The 23,741-nt window shown below is 35.6% G+C and overlaps 2 protein-coding genes across 6 annotated transcripts; one reads left to right on the top strand and one right to left on the bottom strand.

Annotated features, from left to right (window-relative positions):
• The first annotated feature begins 558 nt into the window (after positions 1-558).
• LOC124213231 (venom protease) lies at positions 559-15,057 on the top strand. 3 transcript variants are annotated; one of them, XM_046614312.2, is made up of 10 exons: positions 559-891; positions 979-1,112; positions 6,171-6,670; positions 7,148-7,201; positions 10,890-10,975; positions 11,722-11,807; positions 12,355-12,492; positions 12,996-13,132; positions 13,318-13,475; positions 13,556-15,057. In XM_046614312.2, exons 3-10 carry the CDS (start codon positions 6,178-6,180, stop codon positions 13,712-13,714), a joined length of 1,311 nt encoding a protein of 436 aa, XP_046470268.1. In that variant the 5' UTR covers positions 559-891; positions 979-1,112; positions 6,171-6,177; the 3' UTR covers positions 13,715-15,057. The 3 variants fall into 3 exon arrangements, 2 of the variants coding, with proteins under 2 accessions (XP_046470268.1, XP_046470267.1); XR_006881845.2 differs by having other exon boundaries at positions 559-1,112; positions 12,996-13,146; positions 13,556-13,693; XM_046614311.2 differs by having other exon boundaries at positions 559-1,112.
• Arglu1 (Arginine and glutamate rich 1) lies at positions 14,453-22,964 on the bottom strand. Of its 3 annotated transcripts, XM_046614318.2 has the most exons (7): positions 22,550-22,962; positions 21,633-21,776; positions 20,536-20,595; positions 19,304-19,529; positions 16,348-16,431; positions 15,709-15,890; positions 14,453-15,144 (listed from the first exon to the last, which is right to left on the bottom strand). In XM_046614318.2, exons 1-6 carry the CDS (start codon positions 22,696-22,698, stop codon positions 15,726-15,728), a joined length of 828 nt encoding a protein of 275 aa, XP_046470274.1. In that variant the 5' UTR covers positions 22,699-22,962; the 3' UTR covers positions 14,453-15,144; positions 15,709-15,725. The 3 variants fall into 3 exon arrangements, with proteins under 3 accessions (XP_046470274.1, XP_046470273.1, XP_046470275.1); XM_046614317.2 differs by having other exon boundaries at positions 14,453-15,890; positions 22,550-22,964; XM_046614319.2 differs by lacking the exon at positions 20,536-20,595 and having other exon boundaries at positions 14,453-15,890; positions 22,550-22,955.
• Positions 22,965-23,741: the final 777 nt, after the last annotated feature.

The raw sequence follows: 23,741 nt of genomic DNA, 5'->3' as shown, positions 1-23,741 counted from the left end.
CTGTTGAACCTGACAACAAGACTTTCCTGGTGAGAATTATTTTTAGAATCATTCAAAAATTTCTGCGAATTTCTCAGCTCAGAAAAAAAATCTCTTGCAAATTTAGCAGAAAATTAATTTCGCAAGATTTATTTATATATTTATAGATTTAGATCTCTAGAAATTAATCAGAAGCAGGTAGAAATAAGAAACCTTGAAGTTTTCATATTTTCAGTACCAAATGTATCGAATTTGAGTATCTTCCAAGAACTCTAGAATTTCATGAAATTCCTTAAGAGTTTTCGAAATAATTCAAACTTATCCAGAAGTAAAAAACATTTCCTCAGAACAGTTTAAAAAAATTTTATATTTGAGATATTTCAGAGAATTTGTTTCTATTGCTATAGCTATTCCCTTAATCCCGAGATTAGAGGTAAAAGTAGAGCTTAAGAAGAATTTTCGACGACTTGTGAGTGTTACGCTAAAAAGCCGAGACACGAGTGGGGCGGACTTGGAAGAGTTTCGTGTTCTGACATCTGCGGTTATATTACAAACTCCGGAGAAAGTGAGAGCCGGCACGGTGCGAGGTGCAGGCTTAAGGAGGAGTGGGTCTCGAACGAGTCTTCTTCGAATAGACAGATAGTCGTGGACACGGAGCGCATACTCGGGTTCACCTGGTTGCCCGAGGATAACTAATAAGCCGGGACTATTGCAGTTTAGCTGTACGAAGTGTGGAGAACAGTTTTTGAACACAGAACCGTAACAGCTATGTGATCCAAAGTCAAAATTAAGCTCGATGGGAGAGACAAAATATGACAAAAAACAAGCCGCGCAGTAAACTTGACCGGAAAACGATAATATAACATGACAATTATCAGTAAAGAAAAAATAGTCGTCAAGACAATCGTGAAGGTGACTAATTGACCGTTGTAATCGTAATATCATCGATGTTGGTGTCTTTGATAACTTAATAAATAAAATACTTCGCTTTCACCGCAGAACGGACGAACGAATTTCTTATACGAGATATACTTACCCTGCTGTCTCTTCAGCTGTTTATAAGTGAAAGAAAGTTCCTTGAGAGAAACCTGTGTGAAGTTAACCCGGTGGATTAGCCTCAATTATTACAACTGGTAAGTTGACGAAGAACATTTTTTTCACCTTTTGCATATCAATTTGCCCGCACAAAAACTTATCTAAACTGAATGCAGGGAAAGTATTTTTTATCCCCTTGTTATCCGTAAGAAAATTCAAAGGCCAGAATAGAATATGTTAAATTTTGAACTCGATAGTCCATTTTCTCACCAAAACATCCATGGATGAAGACATTTCATCAATTCATTTCACAATGATTCCTGATAGTTTCTCCTCCTGTTGATAAAGGCAAATTATCCTAGATTACTGGGGTCGTTTGAACCGGTCAATTTCCTCCAACTTGGGTCCAGCGGCGTTGAATACCCGCCGAGAGCTTTTACTTGTATATCTGTGTTCACTTTCACTTCTTTAGCATTTTATTTATACGTACATACTCAGAATTAATCTTTCGTTTCTCTGACAGTATCGGTTATATTTCGATTTTTGTGAGAGTTCCCAGTTTATCGTATAATTTACAGGACAACGATTGCTATCATAATTACATAGATCAATATCGTTATCGCTAAACTTAAAAAATCTAATTCCAAGTTCGACGTTAATAACCTGAAAAACCTTCAAATATCCAAACACAGTCAAATCATTGCAGCATAAACATTTCTTTTTCGAGATTTTCATATGTGTACTATCATAAAGCAAAAATCTGTCGACCTCATTCCTATATATTATACGATAAAGATATTATACACGCAGTGCCAAACATTCAGCGAAACAGCATTTTGAAAAATAGTTTTCAGTTTTCTGAGTACTTTAATTTTCAGGCTTTTTGGTACTGCTTCTGAAAATTAGTGTATATTCTTGGTTAATTTCACAAAGTAATCAAACTTAACTTCCTCAATTGTTGGGGGTTTGGTTCAGTTATGCCGTATGTTTTCCGTAAGATAAAAATGATTGACAATTTATTCCGTCGTTAATTTCTCAGTTACTTTTATCCGCTAATCCCCCCCCCCCCCCCTGCGCCTCCGAAATCAAGTAAATACAGTTATTACTTATAAATGATTATTAATAATTTTTATTTCTTATATACTCTTGTCTTGAAGAATAAAATTAAAACAAAAATCATTCAACTTTGCCTAATAATTTAATTTTATCGGCAATCCGTTAAAATGAAATTTAAAAAACTTTATAGAAATGTCCAAATTGTAAAACATTTTCTACGACAAGGTTACTTGAATTTTTCAAAGTTTGTACACGTAGTTTTTCACTGTACGACGAGTAGTTTCTGAGATATAACAATTACAGCAAAAAATGACAAAAATTTTTGACTGGATTTCTTTAGAAAATGTTCAACTTATGAAAATCTGAAAAAATGACAAAAAGCCTTCTAATGTATCACAACAATACATCCGCAAGTTCCTCTTCGAAAGAATCCAAGATGTTGAAGTCGAAGGGCAAGTCGGATCGAGAAAAACAGCTGAGGTGCATAAATTACGAAGATATTCAGTGCGTGTAATTTTTTTCGCAACCACTGATTGTCAAAACAATTTATGATCGATTTTTTTTTCAAATAAAGGTGTACAAAATTGAAATTCGAATGTGAAGTTGACTTAAAGATATGTTACACACATCCGCGTGATACCTTTTTTCCGCGTTGATTTCAATCGAGAGCCTCGACCTCTCATAATAACGGAAACCAGCGTTTTCCACCAAGTCGCTCGCATAATCTGCGCCTCGATATAGGGCCACCTCGTTATAGCGCGGTCTTCGGGGCTGTGAAAGAGGAGAACCGTGATACGAATAGTTCCCCCACTTCGCGCTGCGCTGCCGCCGTAGGCCGGACAGTAGTCAAGTGAGTGAGATAGCTTAATGCGCACGGGCGGCTGGTGGAGGGATGCGCATCGAGGAGAAATTTACCAACTGCGATATAACGAGGTGGCACTGTATCACTTTCGAATTTCGCATTATACACACTAGTGCCAAGATCTGCGTTGACCATGGTCAGTGTGATGTTTGCAATAGTGCAAATTGCGATCAAAATGTGTGAACCAAAACCAACCGAAACTTTGTCTCTGATCCTCAATGCTACTCGGTTAAATATGGATTTGTAGAAAAAAACAAAGTAATGCTGAGTTGACTAGTTAGTCTCACAAGGATCTCAACTCTTAGGTAACATACTAATTCGCGCACTGAGCTAAATTTGAGATTTTAGCGTTTGCGGAAAAAAAAGTACTTATTTAAACCTGGCCCCATTGCTAAAATGTCGTTTTTCATTGAACAAAAGTTATACTATATTGAAAAGGTATTTCATGAGGTCACTAGAAAGCGTTTTTCTATTTAAGTTTCACCTTGGTTTTTAACGAAGTAACTCTCAGCAACCATTGACAGCTGCTACATTCACTTTCACGGCTGGTTGTCTCGAAAAGAAAAAAACAGACAAGCATAACAGGCTAAGAACACGTAGTGCGTACCACGTTGACTGACGAGATTAGGCTTGTAGTTTCAAGGCCAATATTCATTACCAACCAGTAATCGGTATCACGGAATTTCATCCATTTTTCTTTCGCAAAGTTTCATACTGAAGTCGGAAAAACATGTTCAACAGTCGACAAAATATTTTCTTATCCTTTTGTAGTAACAACCCAAATTTCTAAGAAAACTATTCCGACGAACAGCAAATTCCGATTTTCAAGTTCAAAAATCGGCGTTACTTGTGCTTTGAGGTTTATGTTATTTGCGAGAAGCAAGTCAAGCAAGAAATCTTTTTATATGACGTGGAATGACTTTGCTAAGTGATCTACATGGATCGATGATCTGTGCCGACGCACAGAGATGGGTAACATTGAATGGCGAACCACGAGGTAATTGTCATCGCTGTAATAAATTTCTTAGTAAATGCAATTAGCAGTACAATCGACGCCACGTTGAGTCGAAGAGGTAAAATCGCTTTTGGTTGACCCCAAAATCTCTGACTCGAAATTCATGTTACACAACATCAAATGTCAGAGTTGTCCCCACATTGTTGAAGGAAATTTCTCAGTTTCGTAACTTCACATTTTAACAGCATATAGATTGATAATAATATGTTATGCAAAATTTGTAGAAACTTAAGAAATCGAACATGTGACACGCAAACGATGTAACAATGTGTTCTACGGTTAATCCGATCAACTTCAAGACTGTTTAACAGAAGGAAAAGAAAAAAAATTCTTTTTATTTGTTCAAGTTGTAAATTCAAAAGTGTAATAACTGCCACAACATTTTCAATCTAATATATTGAAGTTCAGGGTTAAGAGCGGCGAGAAAATGACGATTGTGATCGCAAGCTACACGATAAGCAAAGAACAATGACCTCGTTACGACATATTTACATATTACGCATCACTTGAATATTCCGTAATTAATCTTCGCTCACTTTGTATACAGATTTATAAAAAAAGCAGGATCGAAGCGGTATGGCGGTATCGTTGAAGTTGATTAATAGGAAGTGCACGTTTTAACAACACCATAGACATATTTGATTTGTTTTAGAAAGTGAGAGTTGCCTCAGATGGGTCGGTATACCTATACTACGTGCGCTCATGTCTTCCGGCTTACAGAATTGCATTGCAGACTGTCTCTTCGTCAGCCTTGTTTCGCTATAACACACATGTAATTGGTTCTGCAATAGTTGCATTTCATGAATTAACCACGATTTGATTATCAACACAACCTCATACCTTTCGTATATACGCTCGATACATCGAGCAAAAAATATAATAAAATCAGGGTTCAGCAGCGAAACTCAAGTTCACTGAGTTCAATTCTACAATTCTGATTTCCTTAAGAGGATGCTATAGTCAGTCCGACCGAGTGAAATGTCACTTCATTTGGATATTATCAGGCTAACGCATCATTCGCATGAAAATAGCTCAGATAACGCAATTTTACATACAATCATAGATTAGAATATCCGAAAACTTTTTCATTTGATGCGAGAATAACGCCAGAAAATTTATTTTCATACGGAATGGCAATTCAGTTAAAGAAACATATTGTCTCGTATTATTATTGCGTAAGACAATTTTTTATTTATATTTGCATTTACCATTGCATGCATAATTGCACTCAATGCGACGATTTCGGGTCAATGATGCCTAAGGTCGGATGATAAAAAATAAAAATGACATTCTACCCAGGGGGTAAAGACGGTCTACAACATTCTCTTAACATGAAAAAAGCAATTGAAACCCGGAATTTCAAACGAAGAACATTCAATCCTAGCACCTTCAAAATGGTTACAACTTCTTACTCATTAACCAATTTTAAAAAATCAGGCCTCATTTCGATAGTGAATGGATACTCTGTCGATTGCCTATAATGAATCCAAAATAATGTCAATATGTTCCTAAAAAAGTATAAGTCTGGTAATCATAACTTAGGAAGATTTAATAAATAAGATTTTGTAACGAGCTGAAGACCTGCCAGTAAATTTAATCTATGAGTCGTCAAAATTTGATGAACGGTATGAAAGAAAAATTACAGACAAATCTTATATCTCTAATTCGGCATTTTCAATTCAAACTCGTGAGATTGAAAATATTTTCTGTCCTATATGGAGGTTTTAGTTGCATTCGATTTTGATCGCAAGTCTTGAAGGTTCGATTTTACATTTTGCAGTCTGGTTAGGAATAAAAAAATTTACCGAAATCAATACAAAATGTAGTTCAAGGTCATGGTATCGATTTTTTCCGTATTAAGAAGGCATTGTTTTTGTTTGTATCCGACTTGACTGATTGTCGTGAAAGTTTCTAAAGCTTCGATTGGATCTTTTTTCTCATGTGGCTGAGTTTCGTAATGTTAACATGGCGAACATCGATGAAAAATCGTTTTCATTCTTGTGGGAAATTTAGAATCATTTTGAAGTAGCTGAGTTTGGCAAATCCGAGTATTCTTTGCTCAAGTACAGTTTACTGGATTTTCGACAGTAGCGATGTTGCGAAATAACAATTTTTCCCAAAACCTCATCTTTATACGCTAACTTTGGAAATTTAAACCTCGTATATTTCGGTCTCGTAATCGAAAAAAATTGCAAAAAACGAGATTAAAATTTCGCATTTCAGTGGTGCAATGCGTGGGACGACAACATGTTGGATCCAGATAATATTTGTCGCTTGCGTAACCTCATCGCCTGGCCCGGCAACGAACAGCCCAGTAGAAGCAGTCAGCACACATTCAAGCACTGCGTTATCGTTTTCCGAAAACATGGAAGTGACGGAGGGCCGAAGATACGACGGCGAATACGCGGTGAGTGGGAAAACAAACGAGACTGACGTGTCGTCGACGGTGAGGAAGAGGCGATACGTTCGCTTTCCGTCGAACAATCCATACAAGTTCGAAATTCCCGGAGCGGCAAACGGCCCCTTCGTCAAATCGTACCTCGGACGTCAATTGCCGTACCCAGTTTGGCCCGACTTCAAATCTGTATGGCGAAATCCCGTCATGGGGCATCGGACACCCAGACTAATTTTCCGTGACGATTACTCCAGAGGCACTCCTGGTGGCCTAACCAGTTCTCTTTTTTCCTCCAATCAGCTACAAGATTCGGATGACACTTTCAGAGGTGAATACAACCAGTCCGTTTATTAATAATTATTATTCTTTTTACTGTAGCCATCACAAAACACTTATTATTTTGAGCTTATATGGGGCATTATTCTTTAAATCGATGAGCTTTCAAGATCGAGACTATGTGGTACACATTAATTTTCTAAATTTCATTCTGTCTGTTCGAAACAGCATTTAAGAATTTATTTAAAATAACATATTAGTTTTTTTATGAATCTATGACTCAAGCTGAGTAAAAAAAAAAAAAAAACCTCGTCTTTTTTCGATATCTCATGTCGTTTTCGATTTATATTGATGTGGAATGAAATTTTTTTTTGAAAATTGATAACTCATGAAAAAGATTCATATAAAAACTTAAGAATACTTAATTACGCATGATTCTTTCGATAAGTATAGTGGAATAAAAAAAGGTGCCTCACATTATAGACTAATTCAAGTTACGAAGAAAGAAAACTAATATCAGTCCCTTCAGTTTCAGATCAAAGGAAGCAGATATCTTTCAACGAATACCCAAGACTAGATATAGGTACGTCGTGACGTCGGTCGTTTTATTTTTTTGCAATCGATTTTACAAAAATTTACTTTAATTTAATATTAGATAAATATATCACAAACGAAAGAATGAGAAAAAATGAGAGAATGGGACAAATTTCTTAATAATTCAATCGAGATTTAAGCAACAGGTGAAAATTTGCCAAGAAAAGAAAGCGTAAAATATACATTACACATATACACATTACATCCATGAAGTTTAATGTTTCGAGAGCATGTGCGACACAAGCCGACGACGTTTCGTGAAAAAAGTTCCTATTGTTTGATATCAGATTTCGTATAAGATCGTTGAGAAAATATTTGCATAGAGCTCGAAAAAAAATCTTTTGACCGAACTTTTCGCTATATTTTGCACATATTTTTGAAAGTGTAAAGGGCTAACATTGACGTGTCAGAGGATTATCATGCTACCTCTCAAAATGCGGCGGGATAATACGCTTTTTCAAGTATAGATTTATTTTCTTCGGAAATAGGTTAGCAACACTACAGCTCGCTAGATGTTAATTCAAAAACTGGCACAGTATCTCAGTCAAATTCTGATATTGCGAACTTACGACGATTTGAATTTCTTGTAGTAACTTTGAAAGGGAATTTCTCATGCATCAGAGTGCTTCCTGCAATTTATGCCGTATATTAAATTATACATAATACTATCAAACAAATGCATATGGCTCAAATTGCAAGGAACACTGAGAATCGCAAAAAATATAACTGCGGTTTTAAATTGGATAAAAAATCATCTGTATTATGTCGTTACTCCAAAGAATTATAATTATCGTTGATTCGCATTTTCAAAGATTAAACTGGATATTATGCAAGTTTTTGAATTAACATCTAGTATGCCGTAGTATGGCCAACCTATTTTCGAAGAAAATAAATCTATTTTATACTTGAGATGGCATTTTCTTCCGACGCAATTTGAGATAGCATATTATTTCTCTGATACGTCGATTAATTTCTTCAACGACATTTTATCTAGGCTGTGAATAATCTTTTATTGTGTGGGTGTCAAGGCGCCAGCATTAAGTTCGTAATTAATTAATGCGAATATGCAGTTGCTTCGTTTTTAAAAAAAATAATAATCAAAGTTGTGTGGGCATAATGTTATTCTCATGATTTAGGGTTACTATTATTACCGCTATTACACTTACTGCATCATCATTTATTTCTCTTCGTGTGACCATTTCACACTTTCATAAAATATTGGGACTACCTATAGACATATACATAATTCAAATAAGTTCCGACTTTCTTTTTTACCTGGACTTGGGTTGTATGATTTTTGTTGCGGTATATCTATTAACTGTGAAATCCTTACTGAAAAGTGAATTATTATTAGAAACGGGGAGGAAGTAAACGTACATGCACTTTATCATCACAATTATCATCGTCTATGATTCTTCATACTCTACCGAATCGTCACGCTGTGAGAGCAATTTGAAATTATAAAAGACGTGGAGAGAATTAATCCTCCAAGATTCAATCTCACAACAACTTCGGCGGTGATGGTAGTTGCAATTTTTGTGAGAGTCGTTCGGAAGCCTCTCACTTTCTCTCCCGCGCACCGACGGCTCATGGTTTATTGTCATGGTCGTGACCTTGATATTATACAATTCGATGTATATTTATTCGGTTCTCAGACTGAGGTGTTCTTAAAAGTCATTAGGCGTTCTTGAAAGTGATCATTACAGGTTAAAATAATCTTGGATTAGAACCGGTCATGGACAATGTGGACACAAATTTATACGCACAAAATATGGAATGAGGTCAAAATTTAAGGGAGAAGCGAGCAAAATGCGCCCCTTGAGGGAGGAATAACAGGATTGGACAGATTTCAACAAGACAATTTTTTTTGTACTTGGCCTAAAAATATATTTCAGGCGTTTCCGACATTTTTTGAAATCCCATTCGATTGTACAGGGAGCCCATTTTTCCTGCCTCTCCCCTACGTAGTAGAAATAAGAAATGGTCACTGTAATATTTTATCGGTATTGTATTTCCATCTTTTATTCACCGTGTTATAGCAATTTGGGAACATGCGCGACATCGACGTTGAAAACTTTCCAACAACAAGCAACGATTGTTTGAACTGCACTGTTTCTCACATGAAGCTTTGTTTGGATTGAATTTTGGTTATAGCGATGCGCAATTAATGTCATGATTAGTTTCTATACTTTCTCTTTCTTTCTACACTTTCACTTGTCGGTAAAGCGTTCTATACATATATAAAAATTGCAATCAAATTATACAGAAAATACATAATTTAGAGTTCCCTCCTGAATGTTATTCGAGTAACCAAATATTTAGATTCTTTATGTGGCGGTAGTTGGAACAATATTGCCGCATACCAGGTAATCAGACGATCGTTTTCGAGTGAATTTAACAATTATCAGGGCACATAAAACATTGTGTAAACTTGGATCTATTTTTTGTGCCATCAAGTCGACCTAAAATAAAATATATGTCAAGATATCGGTTTAAAAATTAAATACGATAATCACGACAGTTGGTGCAGTATGATCATTGCCACCAGATTGCGCATTTCTAATCTGATACTTCTATCAAATGAACAAAACATTTTAAACGTGTGAAAATCATCTGTTATTCCGAAAACAGAAAAAAGTCAAGATTTGAAGTATAATTTTCATGTTGAGGCTTAAATGCTCATTTACATTTTTACGCTCTCTTGATCGTCTCATACTGCGTACGCAGTCGTTCTAGATTTTGGTCTAAGCACGTATTTTTTCTAACATTTCTCTTGGAAAAATAATTGATCACGTGAATTGCGGTGGCGTGAAATGAAAACAATTATATTCAGGAGAATTTAAGTTTGACTGGATTTACGCTTAAAATTCATGATGCACGCTCTCATTTCGTACATCGTCCTCGTGAAACTCACACCGAGACTAAAAATTTCTCGCATTTTATCTCAGTCTAAATACTAAACGGATGCACAATTTACGAACCCAGAGCTACAGCCTTAGCCTCAATTCTATCGGTGCACGGCGAGGCGTAAGAAATTATTGAAGATCACTGCAGCCGTCACGTCTAACAAGTTCTGTCTTCATTTGTTTCGATCTATTTCTTTGATCGATTACGTTACATTGAAAATTTGTCGAAATCCTAACACCTTCTCTTGCGTAAAGTTACTTCAGATGATAATTAGTATACACACATACCAGAGGTGAGAATGCAAGTAAACACTTGGCGCCGGTGCGGTGGCATTACGATTTGTATTACTTGTTACTGCAAAGTCTTTGTTCTTTTTTCACACCATACGAGATTTTGCGTAGACTCATTCTCCAGATTAAAGAAAAAGGCAAATAAGTTGATTTTGCACGTATGTGTTCACGAGTTGTTCGAATAATTCTAATGCGGGTAATTTCAGTCGGTCAAATACCGACGCACTATTAGCATCAGGGAATTTGACTACCCTTATCCCCTTACTGATCGAATCATGTATAGTTACGATTTCTGGGGTAAATATTGTTTAAAATTACTCGTCCTAAATTACTTCTAGAATCCCAGAAAGAATACAAAATTGCCTCGGCTAGTAAGGGTAGAACTGTAAGATGCCATTAACGGGATTGTTGCCGGTATTGGCAAATGTGTAGCGAAAAACAAAATTGCACGTTTCTGTTAAATGTGTTTCTGATCAACAGAATGCGGAATATCCGTTTCGAAGCAAACGGCGCAGCGAAGAATTGTGGGTGGAGACGAAGCTGGTTTCGGTAGCTTCCCATGGCAGGTAAGCGATTGGTAAACATCGATATATATGAAATTCATGGGCGCGAGAGGGCATTTAATAAATTAATCAGCCTCACATCATATGCATTAAATGAATCACAGATTAAATCATTTGTGTATAAACTTTCACAATCCAAGCTTAGTTCTCGTTATGTAACAGAAAAAAGGGGAGGAAATATAAACAAATGAGCTGCGTCTCCAACGCATGAGAAAAAAAATAATAATTATAAAAACCAAACGGATCTTGCCGACGTGTTTTACCATCAATACGTAAGAGTAAAATTACGACATCCATTACGTGATTGTGATTCCACGGTATATGTTCGTCAAAGAAATATTATTATAGTATATCAGTGAGTTGAATCCTTTATCGATTTTACTTTCACTCGACTCTGTACATTAGCAGCTCTTCTCGCCTGAGTCAGAATTGTGAAAGTGCCTACCCATACCATTTATCGCCGCTGCCGGCCAGTTTCTTTCTTACAAGCTGCAGCCTTATGTCGGTTCCGGAATTCTTTAGATAATATCCGTTGGTCCAGCATGTTGTACCTATACTCGAAAGAAACCGTCACATTGGAGAATTTCGGCATAACAAGGTCCGGCTCGAAGGCTGAAAGTCTGGCTCATCTAGGTCACGGTTGAAACAGGCGATCGGTTACACGTGAAAATGAACAAATCGCAAAAACAATATTGCCACGATCGAATACCAAGGCATGATTTTTAATATTCAGACCGTTTTTGTTTCAGGCCTACATTCGTATCGGTTCCAGCAGATGCGGCGGTACGCTGGTTAACCGATTTCATGTCGTGACGGCCGGTCACTGTGTCGCCAAGTAAGGATATTCAATTAACAAATACTTTATTATACTTTCACCGTGACATAAAGAAAAACGAAATAAATAAAAAAAAACAACATTTTTCATGATCGCGTTCAAAAGAAATGTATGCTGGGAACAACAGTCATGGTAGAAAGTATAAAATGATACGTTGTTGAAAAATGTAATTTGCATTGTAAAAAACATTCAAGTTGGATTGTATACATGGTTATACCTCGTTTTATAATTTATTATTAAGAGACCATAACGATTCAACTCTCTACTAATAAACTGCAACGGTAATTAACCACTGCACTCTCAATTTGAACACACTTCGTGGAATCGATTGCAAATATTTAAAAAGAGGTGAGAGTTTTAGAGTTTAGAACTCTAATCCCGAGTAATATTGTAGTGAAAATGAACTAAATTATCGATAAAAATTTAATTCCGGTGAACAATGCATATAACATTCAATTATTTACTTGATTGCCAAGTGATGTAAGCTACTCTCTGAGAATTTCTATTATCTATTACTAACCAAATTTTCTCATTATTCGTACTCTAGAGCGTCTGCCCGACAAGTTCAAGTCACCCTTGGAGATTACGTTGTGAATTCAGCGGCTGAACCGCTTCCGGCGTACACCTTTGGCGTGAGAGACATCCGCGTTCATCCCTACTTCAAATTTACACCACAGGCGGACAGGTGAGACGAATAATAGAAATGCAAGGCGATATAAAAGTGTTATAGATTTCCTGTAATTGACACGATTTATTCGTGAAATGACACGCGATCTCTACAGAACTTTTTGGATATAATCTGATTGTGAGTTGCTTTTACATCCAAATTGAATTCATACGAAGCAATGATAGAGCTGAAAACTCGGAGCTTTTCAAATTTTCAGTAGAAAGTGAAGGTCCGAAAGAATATACAACTTTCTCCCAGAAACTCAATAAAATATTTTTTAAATCTCTCAGATATCATCAAGATAATTCCAAATTTTCCAGAAATTATAGATATGCTAAAATTTTCTCAGAACAGAAATAACAAAAAAAAAAAAAAATGATTGGTGAGAAATGTGAAAATTTTTTTCACCATAATGGCGTCTTCTGAATTTAAGAGTCCTAATTATTTGTTAAGTAAATCAGGAGTGATGAATAGAAAAGGAAATCGAGTAGTTAAGGATAACCTGAATTCGTACACTGCAGGTTCGACGTGGCTGTACTCCGGCTGGACAGGCCGGTTCATTACATGCCACATATCGCACCGATCTGTTTGCCCGACAAGAACGAAGACTTCCTGGGACAATACGGCTGGGCCGCCGGCTGGGGCGCACTTCAAGCTGGTATTTATGATTTGGTATTTACTTTTAATATGACTACGCATTCTTACAATACAAATTGTGAGAAATAGAACTGAACTTTGTTCTAATAATGTTTGTCATAAATTTGTCCGAACTAAAGACATTGGTTTATACACATGAAATTACAATCAATCCCCATTTAACCAGATAAAAATTTTTCAAATTAGGTTCTAGATTACGCCCAAAAACATTGCAAGCAGTCGATGTGCCTGTGATTGATAACAGAGTGTGCGAGCGATGGCATCGTTCGAACGGCATAAACGTTGTAATTTATGATGAAATGATGTGTGCCGGTTATAGCAGCGGTGGGAAAGATTCTTGCCAGGTAAAAACCGGGAGTTCAGATTCTTGACACATGATACAGATCTGAAAGCAGTGGTGAAATTCATGCTTTTGAATTAACAGGGTGACAGCGGAGGCCCGCTGATGCTGGAGAAGACCGGAAGGTGGTACCTGATCGGTATAGTTTCAGCTGGATATTCTTGCGCCCAGCCTGGCCAACCCGGAATTTACCACCGTGTTGCAAAAACTGTCGACTGGATAACGTACATCATGAACTCGTAGCATTGGGAAGAGTTCGACAATGATATGGTATATAAGTAGATAAATTTTAACAATTTCCATTATAAATCATACGACAGAATTTCACAGTACGTTAATGCCACATTTTTAACTAATTGCATAGCTTCTGTGTACTCGCTGAATTTTTTTGCCTGTGATCGCATTTGATGATCAAGCGTATAAGAAATGTTTTTTTGCAAAAACATAAAATCGTGCCGAAATCTGTTTCTATTCCTAATAATAAATATGTATGTATAAAGTAACAAATCGTAATTTTATAATAATCATAACTAAAAATTATAATATTTCATACGTGTATATATAATTATTGTTACGAGTATGAGTTATACGAGTCATCGAAAGAGTCCGGCCAGGATCTTGTTGTCTTACAAATAACCTTGAAACTGATACAGTGAAATTCTACGTCATTTTAATATTCTTAGGACTGATGACAATAATAAATAATTTCGGAATATCTGTATCATAAATTTTCATATATATATATATATATGTGTGTACAATATTACGGTATAACTTAATTTAGTTTATTATCTGATGTGTGCGATTAGTCACCTGTATGTATGAATAAATTGATTCATTTGTAGATCATTTTTATCCCCAATGGAAAACTATACAAAAAATAGTCTTTAATATAAATTCTATACCTACCCAAATGCCAAAACCGTTATTTATCCAATGGCCGTCTCTTCTCTTGGACATAAATGAATTTTAATATCATGGTACATTAATAAAAATTTATATTTATTGTACAAGTAACATAATAATGAAGTACGGATTACACCTTACATGTAAAGAAATGTAATTAATTTGCTTTGACAATATTAAACTGTCCAAATCAATTAATTACTTGGGTACCCATATTTTACATCTTGCTTATACGGGTATGCAGCAATTTCATGCGTACCAGTAAAAAATTCTGACCTATTAATATTTTCAACAATTAGACATTCATTCAATGTAAATCAATCTTCCATTTCACCTTGACGATTCAGAATCTCACTAACACGGTTAAATCTGCATACTTAGGTATACTTAAATCGACAACTCGTTCAGTTCATTATTATATTTTTATTGATTTGTTGTTCGTTTGCTAATGTGTATTCACAATTTTTTTTTTTGTGATAATCATTATATATAACTTCAAATTCACTGTTATTTCTTTATATTATATTCTTCTTAGACGTCACATAGTTTATGTTTTGAATATTTGTCGTTTCACTTCAATTGGAATCAAATTTTTCTCCGAGTAAAAAAATGAGTTTAAAAAAAAAAAAAAAAAAAATTAATGAAATATGTTGATCCAATTTCAGAAGCTGATCCTATGATCAGAGTTTTCTCACGACATCGACTATCTTGCATTGGATGACCAAGTGTAAGTTTTTACACCTTGTAAATTCAGGAATATTCCGGTTCTATATAGAATAATACATGTTTTGTGCTAGCGGCAGAGATCTTAAAAGTTGAATTTTTTAAGCTGCTGCTATTGTGCAATCGACAGGCTTCCGGGTTATTTAGCAGATAAAATTATTAGAATTCGATGTGTACGGCATAATTGATACCAGAGTAATTATTGTGTGCATTCGAAATTTTTCTATAGACTTGAAAACCGTATAGTTGATGATTTTTATAAGAGTTACAAAGAATAAGATGATAGATAAAAAGTAGAAGTTTTAACAAGTAACACTTTTCACTTTTTCATCAATTCATTAAAGTATCACGAATTTTTTTAATGTTTTCAAGAGCAATATTAGCCACGAATATTATGAATTTGCCGAAGAAAGAAATATTCCTATAGTATCAACAGTTTCTGTCAATACTCGTCGACAAGTAATATACCTAACTCACAGGAATTACAAGTATATATATAATATATATATATATGTGTGTGTATATATATATACCCACGCACACACACATATATATATATATGTATATCACAATTACACAATGAAACCATATCATATGCACACACTTACACACTTGAAACGCAGACTCACGTAACTGGTTTTAGTGAAAAGGATAACTTTGGCCTCGAGTTATTCTTTCCCAGGATCTTCTTCTGCTCTTCTTTCACACGTTTCTCGTGCTCCTTCCGCATTTTTTGTCTCTCCTCTTCCATTAGCCGTTGTTCCTCGACCATTGCCAGCCTTTCCTCGGCCTTTTGTGAACAATTAAATTAATTTAAAAGTCAACATAAATGACTGCGCGATATACTGACGCAGAACATTGGATGCAGACATCATAAATTTTAATAGAAAAAGACAAAATGTGAAAAAGAAGTTCTAATCATCGTATCCCTCATAAAATTATTGGGATCCAAACTTTCGCAAGACGCCACCCGATGGTAACAAATGTAATTTAGTACAGTAATCATTGTATTTAATTAATAAAAAAAAAGTGTTTTTAACGCATATTTCACTCTTCGTCAGCCCAATATAACATAGCAAAGGTATAACCGTTTGAGCGGGGATTTCTATCTCTTCATATTTGTATAATTTGGCTAAAACCGAGGATAAAACCATCAGCTGATCAGTCAGTGTGATGCCATGTTTTTTAAGCCGTTTCACATACTTTGGATCTCAACGAGATAAATTAGTAAGAATGATTGAGCTTACCAGCTTCTTCTGGGCCTCCTCGATCTTTTTGTTGTTCTCCTCCAAGATCCTCTCTAGCTCCTCTCGTTTTTTCCGTTCTTCCTCCTACAACGACAAGTGCGCACGTTTACACAACAAAATAATACTCAGATTCATTTACTCTCGTTGCCTCGTTCACGTTTTCAAATCATAATGCTGCTACATCAATCATAGCTTAAAAAATACATACACCCTGATAACCTTCGTTTTTGGGGATATAAAATGGTATTGGGAAAGTGAAAATTTTGTTGGCAAGGTTTTGTTTTTTTTTTTCATCATGTTTTGTTTGGATCGGTGGTTTTATGACGCTAACTGTTTCATTCCTAATGCTGCAGATGATGTTTCTTTGCAATTTTCAAATCAAGATGACATCAAGAATTTATTAGTGATATGAAGTTAAGTTAAAGTGAATACGAATCACAGATTAATTAAAAAAAAAAAGCGAACATTTTTCTTTATTTTTCTGAATTAAATCAATTATTATCATGCACAAAAGACACACCAAATCGTGAATTGTTTATGTGAACATAGAATAATAACAATAATAATAATACATACATTGAATGAAATAACTGAAGAATAATAATTATACAAATGCAACGTAACTCGGTTGGTAACTCAGTTTCCAAAATGAAAATAATCGGCCGAGCGGCTAGACAACTTGCATCGATCACATCATGGAGGAACCTAGGACTGGTGAAGAAGAAATGGGACAATGAACATTGTTAATTGCGTATCGAAGACCGCTCGGCCTAATAGTTGCGACCACCGATTGTTTGTATATCTGCCTACAAGAATCAGTGAAATGAGAATCTGGTGTTATTTTATGCGCATCATACACGATCAGAGAGGGTATATGTATCGTGGTTCCTGTACAGTGATGACAACGGTATAGATGTAGGTAAATAGGAGATGTTTGTTGAATGAAAAACGATAAATTTAATAATAATATTGGTATATATAATAAATTATATGAATATATAAATTGGATAATACCTGAGTGAAGCTCACACCAGCACGTAGGGGATGCCTTCTTCATCAACAATCACTGGGCAGTGAGTAAAAAACCGGCATCTTCTGTTGGTAGTCAGTTAGGAAGGCGACCTATTTATCGCTAGGTCACGCTACGTTGCTATGGGATTCTAATCCCGCCTTTAGAGCCTAACCCAACCGTTCTAACAATCCGTTTCCCGAATATAACAGCACAAAAAATATATGCTTTTCGAAAGAGCTGAAACTCCTTGGTTTCTTTTCTCCAAATAACCATTATCAAGGGTTCTTGAAACCATTTTTCGTTTCCAACGAGAGAAAAATGTTGAAAGGGCAATAGGCGAGGTCTGGCTAAAGTAGCTACGTAACTATCCGTTGGTCACACTCACCCTTAAAATATTGTCGCGAGCTCCAATATCGCCGAATGGTTTAATCAGCCATTTTACTCATATTTCAAATAACATGTTTTCCTTTAAAAAATTACCTTCACCTAAAATTGATGATCTAAAGAATCGAATGGTTCGACACTGCAGACGTGTATCAATTACACGTAAGGATAAAAATGAAAAATAAAATAGTAAATTAATAATAAATCTGTATTATTGGCTGCTGCCCTATATCGCTTTATAGAGATTATTTTATTTAAAACCGTTGAATAACGTCTGCATGTCTACTTCTTTAAGAACAAATCACAAACTTTAAGAACATTATCATAGTCACTGAGACCTTAGAGTCTATTAAAGGCGAAAACAATGACGTTTACTGCTCACAGACATAAATTAGGTAATGAAGAATTTTTATTAACTTTCACCGAACTGACAAAGTTGAAAAAATTTCAAAATATCAACGAGAACTAAACCAAGCAGTTAACACTTCATTTAAAAAGTACGGATTGTTTTTTTTTTTGGTTTTTTTCTTTTTTTTTTTTTTTTTGTAATAGAAACTTGCTCGCAATTTTATTACTAATTATTTGAATGATGCGAAATATCAAGTCAATCGAAAATTTTGAAACAAGGTGTTTCTGAAAGAGAAGACGAATAAAAATAGAGTCGTCATGATAAGTGAGAAGAACCAAAGTAAAACCATTTTATGTTTTATTACTTGTAGAATATGTAGGGAAAATTGAGTTATACAGGATGGAAGATGAAAGTATCGGATGAAGTATAAAAGCATATCAATTGTTTTTAGATGAAATGAAAATCGCTGGTATTGATTTCTGCATTGATTTTATAAAACTTTTCATACCTCGAACACAGCAAGGATCCCGAAACAATAACACGTAGTTCATATATAAATATATGTATATATATACATGATACAGGTAGGAATACACTGTTTATAAATGATTGACACATGCCATATTACGTATGTAACTCTGTTTTACATATTTATTTAATCAAATCCTCTCTAACAACGCTACCTCGGTGGTTGTTGGAGAGTTGAAGCAGCGTGGTTTTTCTCTCTAGTACATTGAAACCAGATTCCAAACCACGGCGCTTCACAAGCCCAAACGCTGTGACGTTACAATCTAAACCTTGTAATTGATCTAACATACCCCAGAACGATCAATGGAATCCACTCAATTTTCTAGCTCTCAATAGAATAAATTCGCAACACTTTCTCGATAGATTATCAACTGTGCGTAAGATGCAATGATCACTTTGGTAAGAGATTTGTCGAAAAAATTTATTCTCTTCCGAACTTGTAGCAAATACTTTTGTTTATTTACGATTGTGAAAAGCATTACTCTAGGAAATTATGAAAATTCGAAACGACATTTATGTAGGAACATTCAGTTTCGTAAGATGTAGTTGGCTCAAAAATCAAATGGACCCAAAGTCATTTGAACGTGGAATAAAATTGGAGAAACAAATGAATGAACAAGAAAGGATGAGAAGTGACAGCGTTTGGGCTAATATCGGCCGATGTTTCTCTGGATTGGTCTTACCTCTCTCCGTTTCTCCTCCTCTCTAAGTTTGGCTTGGCGCCACTCCATCTCCTCCATCATTTGGCGCTCCATAGCCCGTTTGGCCTCCTCGACACGTCGTTGGACCTCGGCTTCAATTTCCTCTTTTCGCTTTTCCAGCTCTTCCTCAACTCGCTTTTGAACAAGTTCTTCAATCCGTTTTTCTGCCTCTTCCTCCACCATTTTTTGCTCAACTTCTCGCTGCCGCCTATGGGCAGACAGGCACAACCTCGTTTGTTCAACTTGCAGCCACATTAAATCCAAAATGTTTACAACCATGGCGAATTTTTAATATCAAACTTTACAACTTTCGACAAAATCACATCATTCAAAGATCTATTCATCATACAGGCTTTCGAGGCTAGTTAGAAATAATCACGTTTTCTCAGGACAATTATTTTTAATGACCTGTTGCGAAAGAAATTGGTCAAATCAGTTATAATTGTTGAATCGATTTACTTTGTAGTATAGAAAGATATAGTTACAATTTTACAGAATTCGTATTTTTCCTATTTGTAAAAATAATACAGTGCTCCCCCCCTAAGATATCCCTCTGTAAGATATTACTTCCCCTCATTTTACTATCATTTCCCCGCAATTCGGCTTCCCCACTATACTCAGTGTTGTTTACTTGCGCATGCGCGTAAGCCGCTACTATAAGTCAGCTGTCTACATATACACCCCACCTTTTAAGAGTAGAGGGGATACCTCTCTAAGATATTTTTCCTGGAACCAGAGCCCCGAGTCTGAAATCTTAGGGGGGGAGCACTGTATTACAAACTTAGTATAAATTAGGTGTGCACAATTAATCAATTAATTCTAGACTTCAAGCAATTTTTTTTTTTCAATTAAAAGATTAATCAATATATTGCACAGCCCTAGTAGAAATATAGGATACGATAAATGAATGATAATTTTTCAATGCAGGCAAAAAGTAATTTTGCGTTAATAAGATCAATTAAGCAACGAATCATATTTTTTCTTCCGTACATGTATGACAGTTGTCTTTTTGAACTTGATGTCTATTACTGTACTGAAAGTGCTACCACTATATAGCAATGTGTAAGGTGAAATTTTACAATAAAATTCGGACATAATAATTTCTATATGATGATAATACATGCAGAATAAATAAAATTTGAGAGAGAGAAAAGGGATAAAACTTGTGAGCCACTCAACCACCACCACAGTGACATTTGGATATATAATCTTACCCAACTGCATTCGTGACGAGGATTTTGTTCATTAACTTTTTATCCGATTCTCTCTTTTTCCTGAGAAACACACAATGACAAAAAGAAAATATTTACACTGAATCACATTCGTTCATTCAATTGAAAAACAACAAAACTCTGTTCCAGTTTTAAATAATGTATAAAGATTATTTTCTGTTTAACCAAAGACATTCACATATGAAAAAGGAATATTCTTTTATAACTGGGAAGATTTTGCTGCAGTCAATGCAACAGCCAGTGACTGAGGTAAAAATCAATTTCCAGATATGCACATTGCAGGCTTCACAGCGCTCAACCCAGGCAAGTTAAGATAAAATGGAGGAGATTTTGTGTGAAAATGTGGAGATATTAGGCTCTAAGATTGCAGCATAATTATGGGCAAAAAAAATAAAAATGAAGGGAATGCTATACTTGATTTCTATATAGACTCAGGTACCCTCAAATATCCAAGTCCGTGGAACTCGAATGCGAAAAGGCATTTGGTACAGCAACATTTTACGTGCAATTCTAAATTGAAACATGCCATTTCTATATTTCTGCATAAAACCAAAATGTTTTAGCATATTTTTATTAGTAATTTTATTCAAAATATGGTTGCTGTTTCATTTTTTTGCGTTTGAGATTTGTGCACTTAGATATTTGAATAGAACCAGCTAGCAAAATTCAAAGATCATGGCACACTACCAAAAATAGGTGGTTTTGGAGGGAAATTGTGTGCTTCAGGGTATATTCAGGGGAAACCTTTAGTTTAAAAGCCCTCTCAGAAAAATGGAAAAGTAGGGAACCACTGTGAGCCTGATACTGGTGTCGGGAGATATGTCAACTGAATAAATTATTCCAAAAATGCAATATCTAAGCTGATGTAGTCAGTTAAACCGATCGAATCTTTTTTTCAGTGCAGCAATGCTAGGGTTTACCATAAAATTATTGCTTATCTTTTAGTCGAAATGTAAGACATATTTGAATTGCATTTATGACATTGGAAATATTGAAAAGAAGGAAACATCAGAGGCACATGTTCGGACAGTTAGGGAACATGCCAAATTTGGAAGTAATCAAGTATCCATATTCCTCACCTTTGTCTTTCCATTTCAGCGAGACGCTCAACCTCATCCATTTTGCGATCTCTGTCTCTGTAGGAACGTTTTTTATGACTGACTATGTGAACATCGTCCGATACATCGGAACCACTACTCGTTGAGGCAGAATGTGACCTCTTTCTGAAAGAATGTCAAAAAAATAAGACGAAAAGAAATATAAGCAAAATAACAGAAATATTGCTACTGATTCTTGCACTAATATAATAAATTTTACTTGAAGTATTTAGCACAATACGGTTATAGCAATTATGGGAAAATTTTGTGTGGAATTTATTGAAAGTTCTTGCAACAATTTTTCGATAGTACAGTGCCGACACTGATAGACAATAGAAATACTCAAAAGATTTGTTTGGAATAATTTTTGCATAATGAAGATTGTTACTATAGTTTACTGAAATTTTTATCAAACACATGTTTGAATAGCTAAAAGTTTTAACAATGCCTCTAAAAATGTATCAAATTATATGAGAGTAATCAGAATAGAACGATGATAATCAGAGATAGTTATGACATTTTCCAGATTTTCCAGAATCTTTAGAATCTTTGAGAATATTATTAGGAATACTTTTCGACCAAGGTGGTAATATTTCAAGATGATTGCAATCTTGACAAGTTTGTAAGAACCTTGATTAATTGTCGTATAGTTGCGTGAAATTGTTGATAAACGATTGACCAAGAGGAGAGGCGTAATAGTTTCTTAAATTCTCTCATTTCTTCTCTAATGTTTTGTGTTTCGGGCCAAACTCAGGCCTTGAGCAAAGTGCATAAATCGACCGCCCATTAATGCGCCAGTGATACGAAAGGGAATGACAAAATGGCGATTATCAGAGACGTGCATAATACGGAATGCACGAAATGTCCTTCGATAAAGTCAGGCGTGTTTGCAGGTATACCTGGACTTGGAGCTCCGTTCTTTTGGCTTTTCGGCGTACTTGCTGCTCGAACTGTGCTTCTCACGAGACTTCGAACGCTTACGCGAATGTTTACTTTTGTGCCGTCTCCTACTGCTGGGGGATTTGCTTCGCGATCTTGATCTCCCCATGTTTCACAGGTTCACTCAATGTTCGATTACTATATCGTGAGCGACGCTGTTGTCGTCTTCACTGTTGAATATCCCTTGCTAAAAAACACCTGTCACAATGCGCACAATATTCCCGCACTTATAACTCACATTAAGCGAAATGAAGACACGCGGTAAACTCGGAACGTCGCACGTCGCATGCTTGACTTTGCTACACTAGCTTCGTGTATACTGGCTTAAAGTTCAAAGTTGCTCAAAGCTCCAACAGTTCCTTCTCGCGGCTCTTCAGCGCCATCACTGGACGGAATATGAAGCGCTGTGAAGGCATAATGGAGGGGGAAGCAGCCATATTGGCGGAGCCAAATTGAAAACATTTAGTGTGTAATGGAAGAATACGAGTATTCCCCACAAATTCATAAATCTATTATACATACTATCTTACGGGGATGCCCTAGTCAATTTTGACGTTGTACATATCTTCAAATATCGAAATCCACGTATATCGAACGCAAAAAAGGACTAATCAGTCCCATTCTTTATGAAATTCTGAACAAAAACACTCCTATACATTTTCTTTAGACGCAGAAATAAAGAAATGGCATGGATTCTACGAAATCACAATAGCAAATTCGTATAATTCATTCTAATTCTTTATTTATGCGTTAAAAGAAAATGTATTGAGTGTTTTTGTTTATAATTGCGTATAGACTGGGGTTCTCATTTTCTCAAGTCCTTTTTCGCCTCTGAGATACGTGGACTTTGACATTTGAAGATATATACGACAACGTCGAAATCGACTGGGGTACCATGATCGAACGAAGTTCCAAAACATAATACAAGTTCTTTCCACAACTACCCTGGAAATCTTTTAAATATTATCAGAATAATTCAGACTCAACGTTCAAACACTTCCAAAAATGATGCAGAATTTTTCTTACTAATGTTGTAAATTATGACAAAATTTTTAGGATTTTCTTCGTCAGGGACTCGCTCTACTGGGCGTGCAATGGGATTGACCGGTGAAAATTTCATAGCCAACATTGCCCTCCGTCGTTGTTATTCAG

Source organism: Neodiprion pinetum, chromosome 2 (assembly GCF_021155775.2).
Source record: "Neodiprion pinetum isolate iyNeoPine1 chromosome 2, iyNeoPine1.2, whole genome shotgun sequence".
In the NCBI taxonomy this organism is placed as follows: domain Eukaryota; kingdom Metazoa; phylum Arthropoda; class Insecta; order Hymenoptera; family Diprionidae; genus Neodiprion; species Neodiprion pinetum.
This window is presented reverse-complemented; position numbering and strand designations above follow the sequence as displayed.

Bases quoted from the DNA above. Each gene is read 5' to 3' on its own strand.
- LOC124213231 (XM_046614312.2), top strand. From the start codon at position 6,178: ATGCGTGGGACGACAACATGTTGGATCCAGATAATATTTGTCGCTTGC. The intron at 10,976-11,721 runs GTAAGCGATTGG...TTTTTGTTTCAG, and splicing joins TCGGTAGCTTCCCATGGCAG to GCCTACATTCGTATCGGTTC. The intron at 13,133-13,317 runs GTATTTATGATT...TTTTCAAATTAG, and splicing joins CTGGGGCGCACTTCAAGCTG to GTTCTAGATTACGCCCAAAA.
- Arglu1 (XM_046614317.2), bottom strand. From the start codon at position 22,698: ATGGGGAGATCAAGATCGCGAAGCAAATCCCCCAGCAGTAGGAGACGG. The intron at 19,530-20,535 runs GTAAGATTATAT...GTCTGCCCATAG, and splicing joins CTCGTCACGAATGCAGTTGG to GCGGCAGCGAGAAGTTGAGC. The intron at 15,891-16,347 runs GTAAGCTCAATC...TGTTCACAAAAG, and splicing joins AGGAGGCCCAGAAGAAGCTG to GCCGAGGAAAGGCTGGCAAT.